The 13,785-nt window shown below is 37.9% G+C and overlaps 3 protein-coding genes across 3 annotated transcripts; 2 read left to right on the top strand and 1 right to left on the bottom strand.

Annotated features, from left to right (window-relative positions):
- Positions 1–2,150: 2,150 nt before the first annotated feature.
- Positions 2,151–2,372, bottom strand: MELLADRAFT_124502 (uncharacterized protein; the record flags this gene model as incomplete). The annotated part of the gene is made up of 1 exon (XM_007415830.1): positions 2,151–2,372. One exon carries the CDS (start codon positions 2,370–2,372, stop codon positions 2,151–2,153), a length of 222 nt encoding a protein of 73 aa, XP_007415892.1.
- A 4,015-nt stretch (positions 2,373–6,387) lies between these two features.
- On the top strand, positions 6,388–8,962 carry MELLADRAFT_92994 (uncharacterized protein; the record flags this gene model as incomplete). Its single annotated transcript, XM_007415842.1, has 15 exons — positions 6,388–6,559; positions 6,667–6,721; positions 6,790–6,925; positions 7,042–7,075; positions 7,155–7,178; positions 7,267–7,331; positions 7,413–7,425; positions 7,533–7,549; positions 7,624–7,795; positions 7,875–7,878; positions 7,971–8,040; positions 8,122–8,255; positions 8,390–8,480; positions 8,594–8,746; positions 8,849–8,962. The coding sequence occupies 15 exons, from the start codon at positions 6,388–6,390 to the stop codon at positions 8,960–8,962; spliced, it is 1,254 nt and encodes a 417-aa protein (XP_007415904.1).
- A 1,164-nt stretch (positions 8,963–10,126) lies between these two features.
- MELLADRAFT_92993 (uncharacterized protein) lies at positions 10,127–11,930 on the top strand (the record flags this gene model as incomplete). Its single annotated transcript, XM_007415843.1, has 9 exons — positions 10,127–10,141; positions 10,294–10,566; positions 10,647–10,697; positions 10,802–10,878; positions 10,981–11,050; positions 11,131–11,194; positions 11,293–11,508; positions 11,612–11,755; positions 11,896–11,930. The coding sequence occupies 9 exons, from the start codon at positions 10,127–10,129 to the stop codon at positions 11,928–11,930; spliced, it is 945 nt and encodes a 314-aa protein (XP_007415905.1).
- Positions 11,931–13,785: the final 1,855 nt, after the last annotated feature.

Here is a 13,785-nt window from a genome sequence, read left to right as displayed (position 1 = left end):
ACATGTTTCAAAGACTCCTTCTTCTACAGAAGGCGTGTGACAATTTTTGTAGCGCTCAAGACTTCAAGAAGTACGCGCTCTTACCTCTCAAGTGGGATTATGTTAAACAAATGTGCAAATTTCTTGAACCGTTCACCGAGGCAACTGAAATACTTTGAAAATCAAAGTACCCGACCATGCACCAAGTGGTGCCGATCTACATTGTAGTGATACAAGGGCTGAAATCGGTAAGAATGTTTTTTTACTCACTATATCTGATCTTTACTGACATGATTTCAATCTTAGGTGGCTCAGCGATACGATCACAATCAACTTATTCCGTCCTTGAAGCTCATGATAAAGAAACTTGAAGATTACTTCAAGAAAGTCCTAGCAAAACCTGCACCAATCTGTGCCACAATTCTTGATCCGCGCCACAAGCTGGCATATTTTGAAGTGAGTTTGAAGATTTCACTCACTATCATTGCTACCATACTAATCTTTTGTTTCAACATGACAAAAAAAGCAAAATGTGATGATCTTTGCCAACTACGACATGTACCCATCAAACATTAGGTTAATGTTCGAACAAGAGGCCAGGAAGTTTGAAGTTGAATGCCCAACCCCCACTGCAACTACCACCAAAAAACAGAAACCAACCACTTCTAATTCACAGTACTTTGAAGACGCTATCTTTGGCAACCAAGACTTTGTTGCGGAACAATCAATTGACACCAAGCTACACCAATACCTTGGCAAAAATCTCGAAAGGTACAACAAGATTGTGTTAGAATTTTGGAAAGAGCGCATCAACATCTATCCGGGTTTGGCCAACATGGCTATGAGTCTTTTGGCTATCCCTGCAACTAGCTGTCCATAGGAGGGGGTGTTTACCAAGGCTAAAAGAATCTTGGCACCCCAGCGAGTTAGTCTTGTTCCTCGACATGTTGAGGGAGCTTTATGTTTGAAAGACTGGTACCAAGTCTTTGGTCCATTGTATATGGAAGAGCGTGTTGGGACTCCTACCCCTGCTGCAGTCATAATTGACTAGTTTCTTTAATAGTTTTCTTTTATTTTTTCCTTCTTTATTTTTTCTTTCTTTCTCTGATGTCTCTGAAATGCAAACCAAATACACTCTTTGCACGCCTCATACATCACTTTATCCGTTGGATATCCAACATAACATCACTTTTGCCTAATCCACATCCGACCCCCGAACTGGCCGGATTGTCCAACTATTGGGGGTCTCCAAGCGTCTAACCAACCCCCGGACCCGTCAGATCCCCCGTCAGATCCCAGGGTCGGATCCCAGGTTGACACCTGAGAGAGTAGGCCTAGTGAGCTCGGGGCTCTCCAATGCCCCAAGGCAAGGTAGGCTAGGACTAATCTCTCTGGTATCATGTCTCAGGCACTTTACGTAGTTTAGATCACGGATCGGACCCCGGGTCAGACCATGTAGGGCCTCTAAAGTAGGCCCTGAGGTGAACCCGGACCCTTTTGCGCTTGAGACAACACCCCCACACTATTCTCAACTTGGGAAATCCTAGGTTAGGTAGCATAAGGCTGAGAACATGATATGTATAGTAGATACTTGTACACTAGACATATCAGTAATGAAGAGCATGTATGCCTAGCCCTTACCCACAGAGTAGAGATAGAAGGCAATTCAACTAAAGCTTGATTTAATGAATCTACAATTCAATCCCAAAATCAAATCATTGAACAAAATGACTTCTCCTCCAAAATACAATCACAGCTTGAAAGAAATTGATACCGGATGTGATCTTATGCAACTTACATATCTGTTGTTCACATCCACATTCAAATCAAAAGCGGGATAAGGCAAGAGATCAAAGTCATTGACATGTTTTCACACCTTGTGTCATATTTACTCAAGACTTCATAGACTGGACGATGGTAACATTGTCTAGTGGGTGTTGAGCATCATTGTGTGCATTTGCTTGACTCAGTTATAGCTTGGGGAATGGATGTGTGTGTGATTGGGATAGAGTAAACTGGCCCATGACAACCCAGCAGAACGAATCATGTATCTCCTGCCTCCCAAACAATGGACAACAAAATGGGTACACTTAACAAAGATTTGATCACTAACTCCACCATGCCATTCAAGTTGTTTTACATGCACTTTCACAAGACCCATGTTAAGCCCACTATTTCTTGTGTTCAGGGCATTTGTAAGGTCCCCCCCTATCTGCACAAGCGGTACATATCCAGATATCAGGAATGCCTGGAGGACCACCTGATTCATGAGCGTGGTTGACCAAATCTGATGCAATTGCTTCTTCGCTCTTGAGGCTGTGAGTCATTGAACCAAGAGCTTGATTGAATGATACAAATGCCATGAAGATGGTTGCAAGAATGCTAAGTTTCATGATGATATCTATTTGGTTGACCAAGTTTCAGATACAAAGAATTTCAAAGAAGATCTGGTTGAATAATTCAAGACTCACCAGGATTCTAAATCCACAGGATTCAAAAGATTGTGTGTTGTTTGAGGTCAGGTCAAACTGATAGTATCTAGATCAATGAAAAGGGTAAAGCAAAGGACCATAAAGTATGAGCAGGTTTCAGAAAAAATCTACAATTGGCTGATGAGAATTGTTGGGAAACATACCCAGGCAAGTGTTCACGTTAGGCAAACAACTCAGTGGGCTGATTGGATAGGGAGCAAATTACCAGGAAATTAGTTGACCTTTTATATTTGATGAAGACCAGCTGAGTTGCTGTCTGTCTGACTTTCCCCAACCATCATTCCATAGAGCATAATGCTATATTACCTTGCACCCCCTTCTGAAGAGTTGTATCACATTGAATTACCACATGTGAATGGTCAAGTTTCAAATTGTGGAGAAGCTGGTTGACAAGTGTCCCCAAATGTTTGGTCTCCGCTTGCTTCACATTTTGGTGGAAACAGATTAAGTTGATCATTGCTGCATACCAAGTACTCCCTTTGATGCTTTGCCATCTGTTTTTTTGCTTTCCACTCAGATTGAATATATCAATTGATGTTTTGAGCCTCCTTTGATTTATATGAATTCATCATTTTCAATGGAATTGTCAGAGGAAAGCCATCACTGTTGCTACGTCAATCAAGCACTTAAGCACATGTACCAGGCAACCTGTCTGCAATCATGAGTGTCAGGTTTTGAATGTGATAAGAGAACAACCTTGTGGTATATTGGTTAGCAATCAATAAATTTGTAGCCTTCACCCAATTATCAAACTTATCCGCAACCTTACATGATCAACCCTGCCGCGCAGACTGCAACACACACTCTCCGCTTGTGTCATGGCCAGTAGTGGGTCAGAACAATTTCTCACAGAGACTGATTTCAAAGTTTAACTTGACACAGCCATTGGGCGGATGTGGTGATTGCAAATTACCCCACCGCAGCAGGCAATGTACATACTTTTGATTGAGTCATGGTCCGTTTGACCCTTCCCCACCATTATGTCATGGAGCATAATACTGTATTCCCTTGCATCACTTTGTGCAGAGTCCTATCATGTTGACTTTTAACATTTGAACAGTCAAGTTTCAAATTGTGGACAACCTGGTTGCGGGATTGGTTGAGAAGGGTCCCTGAATCTTTGGTCTCCGCTTACTTCATGTCTTGATGGTTGCAGATTCAGATTTGTCATTTGTGTTATGATAGGCATGCCCTTTGATGGTTGGCCACCTGTTTTTCAATTCTTGATCAGATTGTGTAAATCAATTGGTGTTTGGAGTCTCCTTTGCTTTGCATACACATTGTGAATCTGATTATCAGTTGATTTCAAGAGGAAAGCCATTGTCTCTGCCACAGCAATCAAGAAGTTTCATAATATATGGGTTGAATTGTCTGCAATCAAAAGTATCAGGTCCTGAATGCAATAAGACCAGGGCATTGTGTCATTACAATAGAGTCCGAAAGAGTGCATCCATTCTTGATCAATAGGTACACAACCTCTGTGTGATAATCAACCTTGTTGGAAAAATTGTGGGACCATCCCCGCCGCACAGGCTGAGAAACACCCTCTTCTTGCATCAAGACTCATTGAATTTGCAGAGGTCAGCTTGATCTCCAAAGGCGGACATGTTAGCATTGGAACAGGGGTTTACTCAGTCCTCAACTTTCTGATCATTCAACTTCAAATCCTTTTAAAAAAGCAAATCCAAATGGTGCCATTTACTTCAGCCAGATGTGAGGCTCAGTTTCAAAATCCAATCCATCAATTCCACAACAAAAAAACAACCATTTCTTTTTAAAAATTAAATAAAGGTTGTATAAGAATGTTTTTGATGAACTGATCAATCAAATAAAATTTGATGAGATTTTTCAAGACCTCAGAAAACCAAGTAGCCAAACAGCTGTTTGGTCAGTCAAATGAGAGATCAATCCAATTGACTCATCAACCTCACCTCCTATCTCTATTCAAAAACCATCTCCTCAATTCAAAGAATTCATCATTATCAGATTGTATATCATATCCTCATCAATTTCATCCCAGTTGATCATATTTATTCCAGACATTGGAATGTTTTCAATCAGGCTTAGCCAGAGCTAGAGGAGATGTAAATGACGGTGCAGTAGGTTGAGCAAAAGCACAACTTGACAACAAAAGAATTGACTAGGTCTTTATCTTTCCAACTATTGATCCTCTTTGAATCAACTTTTGATCAAATCACCATTCCAATGTGTTGATACAAAATATCATGTTTGTCAACTTTAATCTTGTTTGTATAAAGGTTTTCATCTTCAATTTACCAAGTATTATAAAAATCTAGATCTAAAGCTATACATAGGCTTACTTGTCTTTGTCTAGCTAATGAAACTGAAAATACACAGATTTCAATTGAGTTGTTCACATCAAAAATTTCAAATGACATAATTTCCATGGAATTCTTGGTAGCACAACCACTCAGAGTCATCTTCATATTTATATTCAAAGTTCATCATGGAGATTCACCAGCACTGCCAACATTTCCAGCTTGGATATCTCAATCCAAGGTACTCTCAGGTCTAAACCCTCAGACAGTTCTTGTCTGAGGATTTGATCCAAGCCATTTCATGGCACATAAGATTTGCTCAGATTGAAACCTTGGACAGGATTTATCCAATGATGCCTCAGATTTCTCAACCCAAGGCAAATATGATGGCAGTTCAGCTGAAGGAATTTTCAAAATTGTTTGCTACAGAAAATCATGTTTGAATTTCATTGAGTCATTTACCACCTTCAATTGAATGGATCCAAAAATCAAAAATCAACTTGGATTGATACATAAATGTTAACAGCTACAGGTAGAAGAGTAAAGTATTGTAGAAATACAAAAAACAAGCCAATAGTGAATTTGAGTAGATCATCACAAAGTGCGCAAGAAGAAATAGTAAACCAAGCAAAGGTTTATCTTAAAGGCTGGGTGCCCAATCTCTAGTTGATTAATAACTGAAAGTGAAACTTCTAAACTCACTCCTACTCACTCAGATCTCAAGTTTTTGAGGAGCCAAGCGCATCTTTGGGACGCTCACATTGATGGCTGTCTCGAACTAGGTTTTAGAAACATTGGACAATTGTTTTTTCTTCAAATCGAGTTTTTTAATTTTCAATTTTTACCTTATTGAATATATCCTCCTTCTGAGACTGAAAGAAACTTGACAGCATTGACTATTTAGACCTTGTCCTTCCTTCTTTTATTTTGCATTAAACACCATTTTTTGGTAACATCACGGGGAATTCAATGTAACAGATTTTGAGCCAATACAATTTACTTCTCAGATAAGGAACCGGTTTTTGGTGGTAATCCCCTTGTTTGATTTTTCGCAAAGAGCAAGGGACCTCAAGGGACTTGTTCAAGTTTGCTAAACCGGTATGTAAATCTGATGGGTGAGTGTGCTCTCTTCAAGTTTGGTCTACCGGGCCGGGCTGAGCCGGCTTCGAATCATACCGGAACCGGGTATGCCCACAGCTTTCGGGGTATGGCCTGGTCGTCGTCGGTGCATGCAGCTGCCAGCAGTTGTGCAAACTAATTTTGATCGAAGAGGACTCGCTGTTCCGTGGAGTTCTTCCCAAAGTCAACAACTCAATTCACAACAACCTCCCAAACCATTTTAACGAGCTCATCCCCAACCTACGATCTGGTCATACATATCTCCCAACCCGTTGAATGTAAACAGGAGTTGAAAGCGTTCATCACAAACTACATTCTGAGCATTATTTGAAATCCTAAAGGGGTTCAGATTTAACTTCATTCTTTGAATAGTTGCATTTTCTTTTTCTTACCGGTGATCATCCAAACCAAGAAACCAAAGCATCAAATAAAATTCAAATCTTATCATCATTCTTTGATATCTTTTTTAAAAAAAAACTTCATTAAACCAAACCCAAAAAAAATACTCTTTATCAAAAATGGATTCTTCAAATCCTAAACCGATAGATCAACCTTTAAGTCTAGGCGAAGAATTTGAAACCAAATATGGATGTCAACCATGGATTTGTCCCGAAGATCAAAGATGGTATTATGATCAAACTAAATGTCCAAATGATAAGATTTCAATCATGACTTCAGTGATTTTAAATCGTAAGAAAAACCTTTTTTTTCGAAATTCATTTCAAATCGATTCAGATTCAGATTTCTTGATTTAAATTTATCACATTCGGTTTCTTGGTTTCAATTTAAATCTTTAGCTTTTTTGGAATTAATCTCTTTACGTTCTCCGGCATCTGATCCCACTTTTGGCCGGTATGCTCAATTCTCATACTCTTTGATAAAAGACTAGAGCTTAATATCTATTTGTATGATATTTTTAGATACACACTGCCTTTCTCACCTTACGAAAAACTTATAAGAGATAATCCGAGTTATACTTGTTGGGACGCTAGAGTGTTTCTAGACCGATCTGGGAAAGCTGTAGAGGAGAAAACGAATCGATGGGTTTGGTACCAGGTGAGTGAAGTGAAACTTTTGATCCGCTTACCTTCTGTAGATCTTGATTTTCCATGGAAAAACTGACTCTGCAGACGATTTGCTCTTGATGGGTGGTTGGGTGGTTGGGTGAATAGGTTTGGTGGGACGAAGCAGCAGCCGCAAAAACAGGTGAATGAGATCTCCTTTAACCTTCAATTACTTCTCACCATCAGAATTCCTAACTCTACTTGATTTGATACATTTCTAGGAGTTAAAACGGATTTATGTTTTTGTAAGGATTTCTTGAGTCTAGAATCGAATGAAAGAATTGACCCCCAAAAAACTGATTTTGAGGACTTGATCGATTTGATTTATCTTAGGTCATGGTATTTCTGATTACGGTGGAGGATTCGCCATACATGCTAAACCGTTCTTAGATGCAGGTGTAAGGACTTCAAGATCTCTATCATGTTGTTTTCTATATATAATCTCATTGAAATCTTCATTCTTTTTTGTGTCATTTCAGTATCGTATGATCAGTCAGTATTAAGATTCTTATAACCTATCATATCGTACTTCATTTACACTCGGAGAAAGACACCATGAACTAAAATCTCCACATCGGTTTTGTCTATTCGTATCCCAGTGCCAGATTCGCCATCAGTAAGACCGATTCTCATGATTTCTAACAAACCTAGATCGTCTTTCATTCATTAACCAATCTTGATGTTCTTTAGCATGGTAGAAGTACAGGACTTCATTGTTACCTGAATGATTTGAACGATCTAGGCCATGCAGTTCAAGTGATCTTAACAGATGTCATCAAACGTGACACGGCTGTGGGTCGTGCTCAACGAAATGTGATTGTTAGTGGACAATCCATGGGTGGCTTTAGTGCTGTTTTATATGGTATATTCTATCATCATCTTTCTCTGAAATAGAATGTTTTTCTATACCGATTTCACTGATCTTGTTCTCTTTTCGGTAGCTTTGTAAGTCTCATATTTCTAAAGATAATTCTATCTTTTATGATCAAACCCAATTGAATCAACAACCAATCATCCCTGACCTAAACTCATCTCAGGCTCTATCAAACCCCAAACGTGCCCGGACGTAAAGTTCCCACAGAAGGTCTAACCCCCAAAGTCCTTGGTGTAAGTTACCCCAAACCAATCCTTAGTATTTGAAGCAAAGAAACAAACGAAAAGAAAATCACTGAATGTGATGAATGATAGATCCTACCACTTTGTCCAATGCTCGCTATTTCTCCTGAAACAAGACCTAATTTCATTATTGAAAGTTTTGCAAGATGTTTGAATTTCTTTGCTGGTAGATTACCATTAGTATCAGGATATAAAGGAAAAGCTTCGTAAGTTTTTTTTCAGATTCATGATCAGATGGATTTGGTTTTGAAAATGAAGGTTTCTTAAGATGAGCTTTAGAAGAAAGGTTTTGATTCTTTTTTTTTGCTTTGATGGTTTGCTGGTTTGATGGTTTGTGTAGTGAAGATAGATGGTGTGAAGATCGGTATAATACTGATCCTCAAGTTTGTCATTGTAGAGTTAGAGCTTCTACTGGACTTGCGATTTTAAAAGTAAGTAAATGAACCAGGTTTCCATATTTAAAGCTATGGAAACTTTTTCATATGAGTCTTAAAACTTTGTTATTGATACTTTTGGTTTGATGATTATTGCAAAACGAAAAAAGGCTCTCTTGTTTACTGATAAGTATATGGGAGAGATCACTTTACCATTTAGAGTGATGCATGGTGATTCAGATCGGGTGACGAGTGTGAATGGAAGTAAGAAATTCTTTGAGATGGCTAAAAGTGAAGATAAAGATTTGATTATTTGTCCAAGAGTAAGATTAATCTTTTTCTTTTTTTGGTGTTGATCTTGTTTTTCAAATCACTGATCATCATGGTCTTTTTCTTTTCTTTTGTTTCTTTTTTGATGAGTTTAGACTGAACATATTATGTTGAGGATCGGTAGAGATGAAGTTGATGATCAGAAACGTCAATTGATTATTTGTCAGATGTTAGAATGGATCGAAAGGATTTCTAAAAGTTATGCTTAATCAAGTTATCATTAAGGATTTGAGAAAAAAAAAGATTTCATGATCTCTAGATTTGCTTTATCAATCTTTTTGCATGCTTTGTTTGAATGGCTTGTTTATGATGTTTTTTTTGTACCGGATTTGTAGTCTGTACATCTCTTTTGTTTGAATATTTTTAGTTTGGCAAGGATTGGTTTTGGTTTGAAGAATGCCCCTTTTTGGTTTGATTTGCAAGTTGATTGATTGGGATTGAAATGAAATGATGTCATGAGTTCAAATTAAGATTGCGGATCAAGTGAGCTCAGTGGAGTGAGAGTGAGAAGTGATTGAAGTGTGAAGTTGATTGGGATCACAGTTCAGTTTGAAACACTTCTCCTATCGAGTTTAGTAATTTAAACTATCAAACACTTCTGACAATCACTGACGAACTTTGAGATGATACATATCACTTTTCTTAGTTGACTCAATCCAATCAAAGAATGAAAAACTCACTAGAATCGAATAATCAAGAAGAAGAAGCAGAAGCAGACGAATCAGAAGAAAAAGACGTTGAGAATCAGAATCAAAATCAAAATCAGAATCAGAGAGTGACTTCAACCGATAAGCTCACCACTACTCATCACCATCATCAAAGACTTTCCATTGAAAGTGAACCTGATCCAAGTCAAGAAATACTTCAAACGATCTCATCACTTCACAATTCATCTCAATCCCATTCAGAACCTTTATCTTCATCAACTTCAAATCATCAAACTATGTCCTATCATCAAGCTCACTACAATCAACTACGGAAGCATACTTCACTTCAAGCGCCTGCCACTCTCGGTCTCGGTCTAGGTCTTTTCCCTCGTAAACCAACCAGTGGCTCATCACTCGATACGTTCGTCAATCCTGATCCATACCAAGCTACACCGATCGCAGCACCTATTCTTTCTCTTGCAACTCATCCAGATATCTCAAGACCATTACCAGCAGTGCTGAGTGCAGGTCATTGTACACCTGGTCCTCATTACTCTCGTAGTCCTAGTGTTGCAAGTTTAGAGAATATCATTTCTCATGCTTCACCTTCTAAACCTTCAAGATCGAATCAAAGCACTCCAAAAGCTGAACATGAGAATGGTTCTGGACCGAACCTAACGGCTTGGTGGTCTTCTGTTGCTTCTTTATTTTCAATTGAAGGTTTTAATGATCACGAAAGCAGTCTTGAACCGAATGAAAGAACCGATAGGAATTTAACTTCAATCAATTCATCTTCATCTATTCCGCTCAGAACTCAATCTCATAAATCAGAATCAGATATAAGTGATACATCAGGTCCTTCAACCCGACGTGAAGCAAGTACAAGCAGTAAGATTTCAACAGCCAAAAGATTTTCGAATTGGTGGACTCATACCACTTCATTTCAAAGCACAGAAGAACCTATTGAAGTAAAAGAATCAAATTCACAGATTGAAGGTTTGATTAACCAAGGAATCGAAGAAAACCATCAGACAGGTTCGTTTAGGAAACCTAAACATCCTTTGGTCTTGTGCCATGGTTTGTTTGGGTTTGATTTGATTGGTCCTCAAGCTTTACCACCACTTAGGATTAGTTATTGGAGAGGTGTTAAAGAAGCTTTGGAAAAGGTTAGTATTAATTTTTCAAGAATAGACTTGATTTTTTTTTGAAAAATTTATGAATCGAAATGGGCTTTGGGTTTTTTTAGGAAGGAGTAGAAGTTTTGGTAGCTAGAGTTCCAGCTAGTGCAAGTATTGAGGTAAGTTTTTGATTTGGTTGATGTATTTTTGCTTTGGTTTTGGTTTTTCGAGGATAGAATTGGATCTAATTGAAATGATTTTTGTTAAATTTGATTTGGGATAGGAAAGAGCTAGGATATTGGCTCAGTTTATTGAAGAAAAACTTCCAGGAAGAGATGTTAATTTGATTGGACATTCTATGTAAGTATTTTTGAAGATCAATTTGAGAAAGTTAATTCCGATTTGATGAGTAAAACTGATTTTGTTTTTTTTCGTTTGGGTTTCTTTTGCTTGATGGTTTAGGGGAGGTTTGGATTCTAGGTTTTTGATCACTCATTTGAAGCCTACTTCTTTCAAGGTAGCATCTCTTACTGTTAAGTTTGATATTCCTGTTCTTCTATCATCAGTCTAGTTTTAAATGATCAAAAACTGATACGTTTTGTAAATATTCAGACAATTGCTACTCCTCATCGAGGAAGCGCATTTGCAGACTACGTAGTCTTAGACCTCCTAGGCAGTAAGTCATTTATTTCTTCTCAATATCCACTTCTTCATTCCAACTCTCAACCCAAAAATCCATGATGACGATTTGGTTTTTTTCTTCTCAACCTTAAGCCAATCATTTACCAAAGATTATGACTTTAACACAAAAGATTGGAATTCCAGGAGGAGGTAAAGCATTTGAAGAATTAACGATGAAGAAGATGGAAAGGTTTAATACCGAAACACCTGATGATCCCAACGTTTTATATTTTTCGTATGGTGCTTGTTTCGAACCTGGCTTGACTAATCTTTTTAGGATTCCTTGGGGTGTGATTTATGAACGTGAAGGTAAATCATTAAACCTTTCCTCCCTCCCCACAAAAAAAAACATGAATAAAAAGATGTGTTGATGATTTGATTTTTTGGATTTTTTTTTCTTTTTGGGGAATAGGTCCAAATGATGGAATGGTTTCGGTTTCTTCAGCTACTTGGGGTGAATATAAAGGTACATTAGAGAATGTGAACCATTTAGATTTAGTGGGTTGGACTGGAATGATTAGATATGCTTATGCTGAATGGACTGGTAAAAGGATTGGTAAGTTCTTTTTTTAGGTTCATTTGGTTTTTACTTTCTTTGTTTTTGGTTTCTTGTTGAAAAAAGTTGAAGGAATTGATGAGTTGTTTGGTTTTTTTCTTTTGGTTTATTAGAATTTCAACCTGTTTCTTTCTTTTTAGGTGTAGCTGAATCTTTGGCTGATAAAGGATTATAAAGGAAAAAAAACATCATTGGAAGTTTTCTTATTTGTGATTTTGTAAAGAAAGAAATGTTCTTGGTAAGGATTAAATAAATCTCCATTGAAGAATGGGTTTCTTTTTTTTCGGGGGGGTTTTTCTTTTCAATAATTATTTGTTGTAGCATTTAAATTGAAAGGAAAGGAAAGTTGGATCTAAGTATTTTTTGGAATGGATGTAAGACTAACTGAAGGGGATTCTTGTAAAGTTTTAATTTGATGAATATGAATTGTTTGAATTTTAAAACATTTAAGAAATCGATCGATCTAATTACACATATATATATGCATGTTGTGTTCCGTTTGTATTTTGTATTTTGAACCTTTTTTTAAGGAGGCTTATGAAATTAATCTTTGTACATGGTATGGATCTTTGAATTGTATTAATTGTTTTCAAAGATTTCTCTTGAATCGTAGTTTGAGTTTTTAGAGACGGCTCGTTGGTTGAGCGTGAGATCAGGAAGATGATCAGGAAATAGACCATGGACTCTGGAGATCCAAGAGGAGTAAATCCAGTCAACTCAAGGTGACGAGGTTTCTATGAGGATGATCTTATCTACCTTTCTATGCCTTCTCTCAAAGGTTACACTCAATATCAAATTATCCCTGCACATAGACATAAAGTCAGAGCCGGTGGAAGGTGATGAAAAAATGTAAGCCAGCTCTGTTGCCAAATTCTGAGAAGGGTGATCAACTCTGCTGTGTGGATGAGTGGAGAGGGCAACTGGCAAACATGAGTCACAACATAAAATGTTCACAGATATTTTGGACAGCTCTTTTCAAGAGATCACAGTGTTTCCCACTTTGGTGAACCAGAATGCAAGCCAAATAAAGAATCCATAACTTGATGAGATTGTCAGATTTTGTTCAGATCAATGTTATCATGATTATACAGATCAGACTGGCAGTGGCAGGATTATTGATGATCATCAGAAATTTCTTTGGCTTAATTGGGTTTTAACTTTTGAGTGATGATGGTACCACTACCACCATCAAACAGATTTTGTAAGGCTTTGTCTCCAAGGAGTTATGTCCTGGTCATTAATCCAGCCATGTTTAGCTTCACATGGGTGTTCCAACAATGTCTATGTTTGGCACCAGACCTGGAATTTTAAAAGGCCTACATACTCTATTCTATTCTAGAAGTCTATTTCTTTTGCTCTCTCAAAATTCTCCAGTATAACACAGGAAGTTGATGGCTCTTGAGAGCAGTTAAGGTTTTTTTTTGTGGACTAAAGGAGTCTGAGAAAAAGTCTCAAACTTGACAAAACCTGATCAATCATCTTCATTAGGGACATTTTTTCAAAAAGGCCAAAGCCTGACCATTTTTTCTATCAGGGACCTCCGCAGGAGTTAATTTCCAAGGTCCTCATTTTTCTTTTCCCAATTATTGCTTTCAGGATTGACTTGATCACTTCGTTTTATATTTAGACCTTTCAAAAATGGAAATCAAGATGGTTGATGTTCCCGTCCGCGCATGACTACCGAGGTAGTTGAGGTGAAGATATCTTCATATAAATCACGCTCCGGCAACTTCGCCCTTCAACAGTCTATTATAGCCAATGGTCGCATCGAATCAGCAATTCTTTACCGACGACTAATCGGCACGGCTCAAGTATCAAAATTCCAACCGAACTTTGGCCAATGTTGCTTGCACATGTAAGAGCCAGACTCCTAGCACCCCGATCGAACCCATCATTGCAATCATATGTGTTCATTTCGGCCGCGAATGACCAGCTTGAAGGTAAGTACGCACTTGTTCAGACAAATCGGATTGCATCAAGTCAATTGATTGGATTTTTCCCCGCATCATTTCACTCGGAATGAGAGTCCG

This window comes from Melampsora larici-populina, assembly GCF_000204055.1.
Source record: "Melampsora larici-populina 98AG31 unplaced genomic scaffold MELLAscaffold_54, whole genome shotgun sequence".
NCBI classification, from domain to species: Eukaryota; Fungi; Basidiomycota; class Pucciniomycetes; order Pucciniales; family Melampsoraceae; genus Melampsora; species Melampsora laricis-populina.
This window is presented reverse-complemented; position numbering and strand designations above follow the sequence as displayed.